Source organism: Echiichthys vipera, assembly GCF_963691815.1.
Source record: "Echiichthys vipera genome assembly, chromosome: 7".
Classification (NCBI taxonomy): Eukaryota; Metazoa; Chordata; class Actinopteri; order Perciformes; family Trachinidae; genus Echiichthys; species Echiichthys vipera.
The window spans coordinates 12,206,506-12,219,786 of NC_139832.1; the positions used below are offsets into that span (position 1 = coordinate 12,206,506).

The 13,281-nt window shown below is 41.2% G+C and overlaps 1 protein-coding gene across 3 annotated transcripts; it reads left to right on the forward strand.

Annotated features, from left to right (window-relative positions):
* Window positions 1-13,255, forward strand: alpk3a (alpha-kinase 3a). Of its 3 annotated transcripts, none has more exons than XM_083916757.1 (15): window positions 1-234; window positions 557-830; window positions 1,213-1,245; window positions 1,635-1,756; window positions 2,198-2,315; window positions 2,446-3,769; window positions 6,369-8,856; window positions 9,218-9,365; window positions 9,914-10,041; window positions 10,132-10,170; window positions 10,272-10,546; window positions 10,664-10,752; window positions 10,855-11,072; window positions 11,158-11,206; window positions 11,296-13,255. In XM_083916757.1, exons 2-15 carry the CDS (start codon window positions 691-693, stop codon window positions 11,633-11,635), a joined length of 5,511 nt encoding a protein of 1,836 aa, XP_083772883.1. In that variant the 5' UTR covers window positions 1-234; window positions 557-690; the 3' UTR covers window positions 11,636-13,255. The 3 variants fall into 3 exon arrangements, with proteins under 3 accessions (XP_083772883.1, XP_083772885.1, XP_083772884.1); XM_083916758.1 differs by lacking the exon at window positions 1-234 and adding an exon at window positions 412-508 and having other exon boundaries at window positions 685-830; XM_083916759.1 differs by lacking the exon at window positions 1,213-1,245.
* Window positions 13,256-13,281: the final 26 nt, after the last annotated feature.

A 13,281-nucleotide genomic window follows, 5' to 3' on the forward strand; every position in this document is an offset into this window, starting at 1 on the left:
AATGATTTTTAGTAATGTGAAATGGTTAGCTTTTACTCTAAATTTAGGTTTGTTTTTAGACTTCTTTCCTAAGTCTAAAGTCTAGTTTGGGAAAATCTGATGTGCTCCTGCACCTATTTGTAGTGCTGCTATAAATAGGCCCCTGCTGGCAACACATGCGTGTCTATGATAGGCAGTTACAGAGATTGTCTTTACAGACTGTGGCTCCAAAGCAACACTGACAACATCTCAATGGTAAGTTGGGACATTTACCTGGTTTGATGGGGACCGAGAAACACCTGAACTATACTCATAACATGTACATGTTAATAACACTTCTTTGGTTTGTGTTTGACCACTAACAGCCCTTCCATAACCTGATAGCTTATCCTATTTTTAACTTGCCCCAATGCAAAGTACTTTGCTTGGTCTGGAAGGACAAGCATTAAGTCTCAGCTGTGCGTCTGAGGTTTATATGAGCAAATGACCAAGAGGATATCTTGTACTTTATTTCATCATCTTCCAACAGGTTCTGTTACCATTCTGAATTGTTTCTTCTCTCTCTCTCTTTCTCTAGGGGCTTTTACACGGATAACACCATTAAACTTGAGCCTTGAACTTTGACAAACTGTGGACACGGAATAGTTTCATACTGTGGGTGATACATTTACCTTGGATTTAATATTTTTTTGTGAATTGCTTCAGTGGACGATGACTTCCAGAAGGCCAATGACCCGCTCTTTCTCTGGCAATGGGAGGACAAGCAGCTTCAGTGAAGACGAGGGCAGCTCCTCCAATGGCCGCACAGAAAGCCGCAATCCTTACCTCTCAAATGTTAGGCCTGAAAACAGGTAGACAGCCTTGTCTCTAATCCATGTCTATGCAGAGGATGTTTCTTGTGAAGCAAACTTATATTTAAGATGTATTGCATGGTAGTGAAAAAAAAGGTAAATCAAGTGTAAAATAATGCCAAAACATCTAATGTTTCTCCATGTTTACATTTGCTTAGCTGGAAAGAGAAAATTATAAAACAAGTCAAACCTTTTTACCATAGTGTTCAGCAAATCACCTTGCTGGTCAAAAAACAGTGTTTCTGTTTTTAGTTTACAAACTATAAGAACAAGAAAGTGATCCTTTTGTCAAAGAGGAGGGCAGTTATTAAACTATTTCATGTAAGTGGGTTAAGCAGGACATTATCATTGACGTCCCTTCATTTGCCTCCTCTCTGAATAGCTATTCAAGGTATTCTCACTACAGGCCAACGAGGTAATCCACACTTTTAAAACATTCCTCCCAACTAACAACTTAACCACAACAAATGGTTTACCCCAAGAATGAAACCCACACACTTTTGAACTGTAATGTAAGTGTCCGGTTTGTCCAGTGTTGCGTTCAGTTTTAAGTGGTAAACGTCGTTTTTTTAATGTTGGATTGACAGCTTTGTTTTGCTCGACATCTCACAAAGTCTCTGTGTCACTCTTTCACACTCTCGTCACTACCAGAAATCCCCATTAACATCTGTTTTTCTCAATAAACCAAGTTATTGGATTGTACTGCACAGAGGTAAAGGGGTCACTGAAATGATACTGAGATGTAAAACTGTCTACGATTTGAAAGCAATAAGTTGACTCTAATGCGTTAGTGTTTGTTTCCAGGAGCACATTGTGCAGCGTCATGGCTCAGCTGACTGAGGACATACAGCCATCCTTTGAGACTACCTTGAAATCAAAGGCAGTGTCAGAAAAATGTAACGTGAAGTTCAGCTGTGTGGTATCAGGTAGGTCTATTCATTTGTCATGTCTCAGCTTGTTGTTTTTTGGATAACTGAAACTTTTCAGAGTGTTTGTGTTGTAAAGAGACAGGATGTGACTCATATGAAACAAAGGAAGGATTTTACTTTCAAGGCACCATGAACTGCTATTTAAATGCAGCAGACTGTGTCATATTCAAGTGTTTTTTCAGGATGTTGTGTATTTCACTGCAGGCCGATTGGATGGGTGGGCCCGTCCAACAGCAGCTGACTATAACAGCTGACACATCACAAATATGACGCAACAGCCTAAAAACACATTAGTGCCAAAGCTTCTATACTGTATTTTGTTGACTGCATAATTTCACATATAAAATGATCTTTAGAGCAAATATTCAACGTACTTTGTATGTTGCTATGTTTTTAACCCAGAGGCAATCAGTTCATTATAGTCTATTATGTCTTTAGGTCATCCAGCTCCAGAACTGAAATGGTATAAAGATGATATGGAAATGGACCGTTATTGTGGACTCCCAAAATATGAAATTCATCGTAATGGAAAAAACCACACCCTCCAAATATACAAGTATGTAACACAACCTTGCAAGAATAGTAACCTATTACATCAAATTATTAGAAATGCAGTTCTTTGTTGGGAATTATAACACTTTTCAGCATACCTATAATATGAGATTAATAACTGTTTCTGTTTTCAGCTGCACATTGGATGATGCAGCCATATATCAGGTGTCAGCCAGCAATAGCAAAGGTATTGTTTCCTGCTCTGGAGTTTTGGAGGTTGGCACCATGAACGAGTTCATGATCCACCAGAGGTTCTTCGCCAAGCTGAAGCAGAAAGCAGACAACAAGAAGAAAGAACTGGCTGAGCACACCAAGAAGGGGGACAAAGAAGAGAAACCACAGAATAGCCCAGAACCTCCTCCAAGGAAGCGACACGCCCCACCACCGGAGGACAGGCCAGCAGTCAAGGAGCCTAAGGCTCTGGAACAACTGGGAGCTGCTGCAGAACCTAATGGTGTTAGCAATGAATTAAAGGAAACTGCCCCTGTGACATCCAACGACCTGGAGAAGGAGATATCGCCATCTGAGGAAACCTTGGCTAAAAAGAAAATAAAGATTACAAATGGTGTAGATGCTGGGGTAAACAGCAGCAGCAGCAGCAATGGCAGAAACCACATGATGGGAAATGGAGGGGAAAACTGTTATGATGGAGGAATGGGTTTGGCACAATTTCTGGCAGAGGCCCTCCAGTCCCAGGCGGCAGAGGAGAAACAGAACTCATCTCGAGCCGAGAACCCTAAAGAGATGGACATACCCATTGTAAGTGGTGAGAAAGAGAGAGAGCAAGAGAGGTTGCAAAAAGTGAGGGAAGAACAAGAAAAATCCCTAGAGAAAGAGTATGAGGAAGAGAAAAGAAAGGAAAAAGAATTGTCCATAGAGAGAGAGAAAGAAAGGGAAAGGTCGTTGGAGTACAGTACAGTACCCTACACAAAACATGGTTCAGGAGTCAAACATAATAAGGCTCATAAGGATCACGACCACCACAACATCCAGACTTCCATCTCCTCTGTGCTCCACTCAGTCAAAGACTTCTTATTTGGGAAGAGCAAGAAGGAATCTCATGACCACATTGAGAAAAAGGAGAAAGAGTTTGACCGCTCGTCTGCCTGTACGCCGCCATCATTTCGGTTGCAACCAGAGCATAATGAAGTGTGCAAGCCTGTCACGGAGGATGTGGTGCCTATGGAAGTAGATAAACCAAAGGAATCTTCCGCAACTATGGATATAGAACAACAGTCAATATCGCTGAAGCCACACGGACAGAAGCACGAAGACACTGTTTTGCACACACACCTGCAACCGGCTCATAAATTGCCACCTGAGAGCGTAGAAGAGCCCACGGGGCAGAGTGCCAAGGCAGATAATGGTGTTGTGGAGGCCATGGAGGTGTCTGTGGGGCCAGAGATCAGCAGTCCAGGTGAAGACATGTCATTGTCTGGACTTCAGGTTCTCACTGAGGTACGTACAGCGAAGGGCAGCTGGTTGACACTTGCGAGTTATATATAGGCTGCATTTGTGTGACAAGATAATACAAGATGAGCTACTTGAAGGCCAACACCTGAACTATGTAAACTATTACACAGTTTAGGCTTTAAGCTGCTGCAAGTAGCAAATGTGGTAGATAAGATTTGACAACTCATGGTTAGATGTTATAGTCATGGGACAGTAAGACATTACAACTGCTTTAAAACATACAGTCTAATTTTAGTGATAACCGACCAGTGAAGTGTGTCAGCCTGGCCATGTGAGGATGTGGTTTCTACTGCATCGAAATCACTCAAGAGCGACAAGCCGAACAAGATAGTGTTAGAGAAATAGGGAACCATAAGAACCGAACAGCCTGCACTTAATATGTGTGGGGGTGGGGGATGTTGTGGATCGCTGCACACTGTAGGATAGGATGGGGAATAGATGTTGGCTGTGGTGAGTGGGAAGTGGGAAACCAGTGCGTCAGAGATCATGATGAAACCTGAATGTCAGAAGTCAATCTCACGTTACAAAGTGGGCTTTGCTTGAGAGAGGGCCGTGTGGTCCGGGTGAGCAGGAGTAGGGCGGCAGGTTTCGACATGAAAGGAGGGCCTCGTCACATTGGGCGCATTCCTCGCCCTCATGTCTTAAAATAAACCCTCTTCCTTAGAGAAGAAGGAGGAACGCAGTACTTATCTCAGTGTTAAGCTTAGAGAATTGTTTCATGTCTGTCATGTGTCAGTAATTAGGACGATCATGCTGTGATCAATGTACAGTATACATTAGTAAGCTGATAGGAACAGAGCTATAGTGGTTTGTTATATTCTGGGTGGCACTGATTTAGTTTAGTTAGATCATTAACTCTTTTTTTATGTTGCACATACATGACCATGTATTTTCATCTAAAGCCATCTCAATTTTTAAGAGATGAAATTCGAAGGAGTTAAATACTACATACACTCATATTAAGTTGAAATCCACTAAAATAACAAGCATGCACTTCTTCTCAAATTTTGATTCTGCATTTTTTTTTTTATTCACCTGTTTGCTTAAGGAGAAAGTTGGGAAAAATGTGTTGATTTATGATCATTTCTGAATGTTTATGTGGTTACTTTCACCCATCAAAATCAAAATGTCCCTTTTATCAGTTGCTTTGTTCCGTGGATTGTGAATGAACTGCAATAACACAGCGGATGTAATTCGTTCTACTTTGTCTACTAAGGTCACGTTTTCTGGTGCACAATGACATGTGGAAATGGCAACTAAACATTATCCACCTGCAGAGTGATTGTTTGTCCATAATGTGGAACTACAACTGTACCTTTGCTATGGTGGCGGTATGCTGTGAGGCTTCATTGATGACTAGGGGGAGGAAGTCAAACCATTTAACTGAACACTGTTTTCTCACGTGTGCCATCTATTTACACACGGAGGTGTGGCCATGATCACAGTGTCATTTTTAGACTGAATGTGACACCACTTTCCATCGAAAGCAGCAACTTCTTTTTTTCTTAGTAGTCACTGCTGGCCAAACATGTTGTCAAGAGGCTTCATTACCCTCCTAGATTGTTTTTAAGTGTGAACTGCAAAAACAGGGGCAGTGTGGGGAAAACCCGAACATCATTTCTATATGTAAAGCTTGAAGCTTTACCTTTAAATCTTCTGTAATTTTGAACAGTCAAATTTAAGATATACTTTTAGTTTAGTTTAGTTTCCTCAACAGCTTGATAATGACAACATATTTATGTAATTCATACCTGTCTTTTGTCAAGAGAAAATTGATAAATTGTTCATTGTCCAGTAAGTTCTTTAAGTAAACAGCAGATCTGTGTCAACCATATGGGAATTCCCCTACTTGTGTTTCAACATAAGAAACAGAGCACGCAAACACTTTCAAACTTAGTTTAATTGTTTAAATCATAGACATAAAAGTTTATTATAAAATGTATTCATGACTTAATTTAGACAGTTTAAAACAACAACAAAAAACAAGATCAACCTTATTTGTTAAAAGTTCCAAACACTGAATTGGACCTTGCACATGTAAACACTTGGTTTCAGCAACCTTGCACGTGACATGTGGAAAAGAAGTTCCTGAAATAGGCTGACAGGTCATAAAACGCAAGAATATGTTGAGTTCCTATTCAGCATAATTTTAAACTATTTATTATTTACCTATGGACTAGTAATTGAACTTTGTTCACAAACTGAGTACGAGGCCATCCTGAACCAGAATATAACACCGCATTTTAATATCATGCGTGTCAGAATCTGTCACTGTTCATGCTTCTGCTGATTTATGATAGAAAAACACATCTCAGTCTAAAAGTGCTGCACTGTTAAAGGTCACGGCAGTTAGCTCGCTGTGGCAAGCTACTTAAAAAAAAAAACTTCTTGACATGCCTTTTTTTTCCATTAGGTTGCACAGCCTCTTCTCCACTTACAAATCAGACTGTTAAACTTATTTTGCATTCATAATATAAAACCAGCAGTGTAAGGCATGTGTGTGTCATGGAGTTCATGGAGTTTCATATGAGAGACAAACATTGTTGTAAGTACTAAAATGCTTTATTTGTGTACTTTCCGTCAGGCTGAAGAGAAAGATTCTCAAATGCCATCAGTTATCAAAGAGGTTCCCGTACATCCGCAGGAATGTGTGGTAGTTTCACCACAGCACCAGGTGGCAACAGATGAGTCTTCACTCAGGGAAGAAATACCTGTCCTTCAGCAGACACAAGCTCCTTACAAAAAGGAATGCACCACTACGTCTGGCCTAACTAGTTTGGAAGAAAGCTGGACTTCCCCTCACAATCTTATCTCAGTGTCAAACAGTCACAGCCTTGGAATAGCACCCACTGAAAAGTTACAAGAAGAGAAGAGGAGTGTTGATAAGATGGGCAAAGAAGGTAAATCTGACACAGAGCGGGGCCGTATCTCCAATAAGTTAAATGAGGAAGAGAAAACTGAAGTGAAATTAAACAAACAGCCGCTCTCAGATATAAATAGACCTACTGAATTACCAACATGTTCACTGGAAGAGAGAATAGAGCCATGTCAATCAAGAACACCAGATGAGGTGATTTCACCTTTGCCTGCTGTGGCAGCACACAGTTTAGAGCGTGATAATGTAAAAGGACAGACCAAACTTACTTCACTGGTTCAGGAAACTAATCTAGGATTTCCGTCAACTGCAGCCTCGGAGAGTTTAGAGAAAGGTGACCTAAAAATACAGCAAGAGTACACCACTTCTATAGTAGAGGAAAGCACTGAAGTCCACAATGTCAGTGCAATACAAAGTTCCAACACAGGTTTTAAAAGCAGCGAAGGGGGAAGCAAATTGAAAGAGGTATTGATTTCTGCTTTAGATCTCGAAGTTAACTCTTGTAACAACCTACAAACACAAGAGCATGCCATTTTAGAAGAGGGAAGCAGGAAGGATGCTGAAGCAAGGAATGAGAGTTTACAGTTTAAAGTGGAGACAGAAAAGAGAAACCCAGTGAAAGAAGAGCAGTTGGATGATTCAAAGAGCATCTCAGAAACACAAAACAATAAAGATAATGCTTGTGTTTTGGAGGAACACAGTGACATTGCACATCAACAGGGTCAACCCTCAGTGAATATCCCACAAATCCAAATATCTACTATTGAAGACATCCCAGATATGAAACCCACTGTGGCAAGTGTAAACCCAAATGAACATTTTATAATCCCAAAAATTGAAATAATGGAACCTGAGCTCAAAGAGTGCATTCTGCCACTAACTATTTTTGCACTAAACAAGCAGGAATCAGAGCCGGTTACTTTGCAAAAATATGATGCAACCCATGTGTCAGAGGTAATAATCCAAGACCAGAGCTTGACTGATTCTCCAGACTTGGTGCCCATGCAGAAAGGTATGCAGAATGATTACAACCTCTCACTTACAGAGAAAGTAAAGGAAGTTGCGCAATTAGATGACAGGACAAAAATGCTTGAGCAGGAGCCTTCATGTCCAGAAAGCAGTGAACAGCTCCCTCAGATGGACAATGCATCAATTCCTGTTATAAATGTTTCATGCACTGATGACAAGGAGGAGGATGTATATTTAAACACCCATGATTCAGATACACAGCAGCCTCTTGAAACTCCAACTGTGCCTTTGTTTGTCGTGCCTCCTATCTCTGTTACTTGTCATGAAAGTGATTCTGAACTCAGGCTGCCCCCTCAAAGTGAATTGACGGAAACAGAAACTCTGGCTGACACGCAAGGGGGAACAAAGCAAGATGCCAGCATCATTGACACCACTACGCCTGAAGAAACTAAAAGTAAAAAACAGAATCTAGAAGAAACGTCAAAAAAGAGTATAGAACAAAACACTCCCTTTATGGGACATGAGGCTCTAATACCAAAGGTTGTTGAAAATGTGCCATCACTCAGTAAAACAACAGAAGACAACATTGTCCCTGATATCTTGAAGACAAAACCCCTTAAAGAGGCCAAGACAGAGAATTCTGTGTCTGTTGATGAGCTCCAAAGAAACAAACCATCTGTTGAGAGACTCTCCTCTAAACCCCCGGCACATCCATCACTGAGTCCAGCCAGTCTCCGCAAATTCATGTCCAAAGCTGCTCCAGACTCAGACCCAATCACTGTAGGTGACAAAGCAGATGAAGATCTAAGCGGAGGCTCAACACCGACATCATCCCTCTCACGTGAGAGTAGTCCCCGTCTGAAGCGCAGAGACAGCCTGTCACTCATACGCTCTGCCACGCCTGAGGAGTTGGCCTCCGGAGCTCGTCGTAAAATCTTCATCCCTAAAACTAAAGAAGATGGAGAGGGAGCAGTGGTTGGTTTGCTAGATGCTCAAGGCAAGAAGGAGACCTCCCCCTACATGTCACCGAGCCAGGCCCGCAGGGCAGCATTACTACAAGCTCCCACGGGACAAAATACCCCACCAATGGAGAGGCGGTCTCCACTGCTGAGTCGCAGAAAGGCCACGTTGGAGGTGCCAAAAGTCGTGGAGGTGACTCCCACAGAAGAGCCGGTCAGCACCAAACAAGATGAGAAGCCTGCTGAAAAGAAGCTAGACCCTCTGAAAGGTAAAGAATAAACATTTCAGTCCTAAAAGATATCAAGATAATATGGTGTGGGAAAAAGTTCTGCATGTTTTCCAATAAGAGCCGTATCAACACAATAACTAACTTAGCCTATAGTTACATTAGTTACTATAAAGCAGAAATTGTCTATACAATATGGCTAAATGCTCAGGCTCTGTAGTATCACATTAGCTGTAACAGTATATCATGTTCGGCATAATGCAAATGGTTCTGTGAAATACTTTCGTCAACACCCAAGTCGAGACTGCTACACCAGTGCTTGAGGAAATGGAAACATTAGAAAGTCTCCACTTTCCAGTACAGTATATATTTACCTTGGCCCCCCTCTCTCATGCACCACCAGCTCCACAGGTCATCCGAAAGATCAGGGGAGAGCCGTTCCCAGATGCCTCGGGACACCTGAAGCTGTGGTGCCAGTTCTTTAACGTGCTCAGTGACTCCACCATTAAATGGTATAGGGATGAAGAGGAAATACTAGAGGTGAAGCGAAGGTAAATGCTCTTCTTGTCTTACAGTGTCAACACAAGTCTAACAACCTGTAACACAAATCAACAGCAATGTCACACTGTGTTCAATTTGTTGTGTCACTTGTCACCTTTTTCCCCGCTGCTATTGTTTTGAGGATTTCCAGCCGACATGAGTGGTAAAAATGGACAGGTTCCAAATCTGAAACAATAATGCTACAAGGATGAACAGGATTTATTTGGGCCTCAGAGTGCATCCCATGGCCTTCTATCATTCTCATATTCTCACTGCAGAGACGTCCAGCTCATGTGACTGTGAGCCCCACAGCTGTGACACAGAGAGGTGAATCTCTGGCTAGACACAGAAACTGTAACCTGACACATTATTTTTCCCCATCTCCGGGGGGCATTAAGTCTATATATGTGCTATAGGCTGCTGTGTCAGCAAACTGCTGCCACACAGCGAGGCCATCTGTCTCACAGTGACACCTTGTGGGTTGTTATTGAATCTTTGACTTTAGATACAACTCAACTAGTGTTTCATGATTGTGTTTTTCCCCTTTTTTGTCCTCAAGTGGAGGAGATGAAAGCCAAGTAGCACTTGCTGTTGTTCTAGCATCCAGCAATGACTGTGGAGTATATGGCTGTTCGATCAATAATGAATACGGGACTGACATCACTGACTTCCTGCTCAGCGTAGACAGTAAGATACAGTATGACTGGAGAAATCAAGTGTCAAATCTGAATCTTTTAAATACTGCTTTTATGAGACTTTCTGTTTTATATTTTACAGTCCTTTCTGAGATACTACTACTGAAAGATGATTTGGAAGGTACATTTTTCACATAGCTATGTCGCATATCAGCCTTATTTTCTTTAACATTTTCTGTAAGTGATTGCTCATTGTAAATATGTGTTTCTGTTTTCCTTTAGTTGGAGAGGAGATCGAGATGACTCCGATGCTGTTCAACAAAGGCCTGGCCGACTGTGGCAGCTGGGGTGAAAAGTACTTTGGCCGCATCATGACCGAGAAGGTGCACATCGGGGAGGGCTGCGCTCACAAAGCCAGCAGAGTGAAGGTCATTTACGGCCTGGATCCCGTCTTTGAGTCTGGAAGCGCCTGCATCATCAAAGTGCAAAGCCCTATTCCCTACGGGACCACACAGGAGAACAACCTCACAGAGAGAAATCTACAGATAACTAAGCAAGTGAGTGCTTGATTTATTACCTAAGAATCTTCAGTAAATTGCTCCCATTAAATTCCTAGCGCTTATACAAGTAATTTCGGTGCATTAATCCGCCTTATTAATTATATCTGTTGCCAGGAATGCAAAGTCCAAAACCTGATTCGAGAATACTGTAAAATCTTTGCGGCTGAAGCAAGACTAATTGAGAACTTTGGCTTTTCGCTCGAGTAAGTACAACACTTATTATACAGTAGCTCCGATGATTGATTCCTAGTCAAATGTACCACACTGCTTGTGATCAACCCTCTATTTGTGTGTGTGGCCCACAGAGTGATTCCTCAGTATCTGATATACCGGCCTGCAAACTCTGTACCCTATGCCAAAGTGGAGGTTGATCTCAAGGGAGTCTTCCTCAACTATTGTATGATGGATACTAAAGGCAGGCTGATTACACGAACTGTGTCTGAGGTGGAGCAGAAATGCAGCACATTTCAGCATTGGATCCATCAGTGGACACATGGCAATTTGCTGGTCACTCGGCTGGATGGTAAAACACACACATACAAGGTTATAACGAGCCCAATCTATTCGCGGTAATGATATTAATAATCTTCTGTGATCTATTTTTGCAGGTGTTGAAACAAAGATTACAAATGTTAGAGTTGTGACCAAGTCAAAAGGGTTTGTATCCAGAACAGGACATGCAAATCTTAGGCTATTGTTTTTTTTTTTTAGAATAGCTGTAATAAAAAGTTGTCCCTTTATTTCAGATACCAAGGACTAACAGAGCACGGCTCTCCCGAAGTGTTCGAACAGTTCCTGACACACCATCAGTGCAACTACTACTGTGGACTTCTTGGCCTGCGCCCACTTAAGAATATGGATAGTCTGCAGCAACCTGCCAAGGTGAAGGGCTCCAGGAGCCCCCTGCTCAACCGCAAGTTGGGCTCTAACAGCCCACAGATGCAGCGGAAAGGACACAGCCCTCAGATGTCTAGAAAGGCTAATTCTAGCCCAAAGGTGACTAGAAAAGTTCAAGAGACAGAGGACATTAAAGCAGGCACCGAACCCAAGCCTGCAGAAACGACCGATGCTCTTGAAATGAGGTAGTAAGAAGCACCTCTTTCTGTGTAAGATTGTATTGCTTTTAATTGTTTAGTATTACCTGTTTTTTTTCCAGTTACCAAAACCAGCAAGGACTTGAAGAGTGAGATTACAAGAAAAGGAATATTTGTTGACCTGACTTGTCATAAAGAATTAATGTGAATTTCTCAGTCGCCATTAAAATTACAGTATGAAACCTTCATTCTCCAGCTTCTTACAGTAATTAAAAGGCTTATGAGAATGTTTAGAACAATGGGCGCAGGGTTTTTGACCACTGACGCCAAACAGCAAAAGCATTGTTTTTAACTTTGTCAGTATGAAAAGCAACACTAGGTCACATTAAAGTTGACATAACACTGAATAGTTGAAAGACTTGCCTTAGAGATAGACTTACCAGCTCTATGAGTGGACAAACAACTCTTCAAGCAATACCTGTCAACTCGAAATCATCATCACTGAAAAATCAACCGTACTTCTCATTTTTTAATATGCAGTGACACTTTGCTAATTGCTTTTGATAAAGAGATAACAACAGTTTTGTGGTTTGATTTACAAAGAAATTATGGAGAATAAACAGCCACAGAGGGGGTGGAGGTAATGTGTCCATATTTAAACGATGCATGTTCATCTGTGATGTACAGTATGTGTGTAGGATACAAAGTTAATTTTAACAATGTTCTTTATGGCTTGCATTAGAAATGCCTATGCAGTGTTTCTTTACACAGCAAAGTTGAGCTCATGCTGTAGAATTAAAGCACCATTTTTAGGTCAAAGATGTTTGTGTGCACTTTTTTTTGTTTGTTTTTGACAATACTTTTTAGTAGTTTTTGAGTACTTTGTGTCTGTTGTGTCTGTGCCTTTAATCAGTCCTCATGTAGTATTTCAGAAGATATGCGGGTGAATGCAAATCAATGAGCAATACGGGGCTTACCAGTAAACTCTTTAACTCTGGTATGCACACGCTCATTGACATGCAAACACATGAGGCCAGCAATGAGGAAAGCTGCTGAATGAGCTCCACACAGTAATTTGGATCTGACCTATGGACTGTGGGCTAAAAGTTAACTGATCACTAGGGCTCCCTGAATGAAATATGTGAAGTTTTACGGCAACTTACAATCACCTTTCGCTGAACAAGAGAGCTGTGAGTTTTGCAAGTGAACAGTTAGTTAAGAATCTGAATGAAAAGTATTCAGTTATCTTGTGAGTTTGCTCAGGTAGTCAAGGTTAAATTCCAGCAGGACATTTAAAAATAAAGGGATTCCTGTCATGGATTATTGGTTAAAGATCTATGAGAATCTTAAAAAGTCTCCTGCTCTGCTGTTTCAGTTATTTTATATCATTGTAAATGCATGTTTATGATTGAAAAAATTTAAAGGATGCTGAAATGAGGTTGAACTATTGACCACTGGATGATGGTAAGAACACTGTAATGTTACGGTGTGGTGTCATGCAAAGAAACTGTATTGTGTTTATGTGTACATAAAGTCAAAGGACTGAATGTCTGAAGCAGTGTGAAGAAAAATTGTAAATGTGAGTGAGTGTGTGAGTGAGTAAATGAATGACTGTTAAAGAAAGTGAATAAATGGGTTTACAATGTGTGCCGTCTTTGTTATGTCACATCATGTCTGCAAATGTTTTTTTAATAAATA

What these genes read in the sequence shown, in the direction of transcription:
- alpk3a (XM_083916757.1), top strand. Translation starts at nt 691, where the DNA reads ATGACTTCCAGAAGGCCAATGACCCGCTCTTTCTCTGGCAATGGGAGG. An exon ending in TCTCACTACAGGCCAACGAG is followed by an intron (nt 1,246 to 1,634) that starts GTAATCCACACT and finishes GTTTGTTTCCAG; the next exon opens with GAGCACATTGTGCAGCGTCA. An exon ending in ATACTAGAGGTGAAGCGAAG is followed by an intron (nt 9,366 to 9,913) that starts GTAAATGCTCTT and finishes TTTGTCCTCAAG; the next exon opens with TGGAGGAGATGAAAGCCAAG.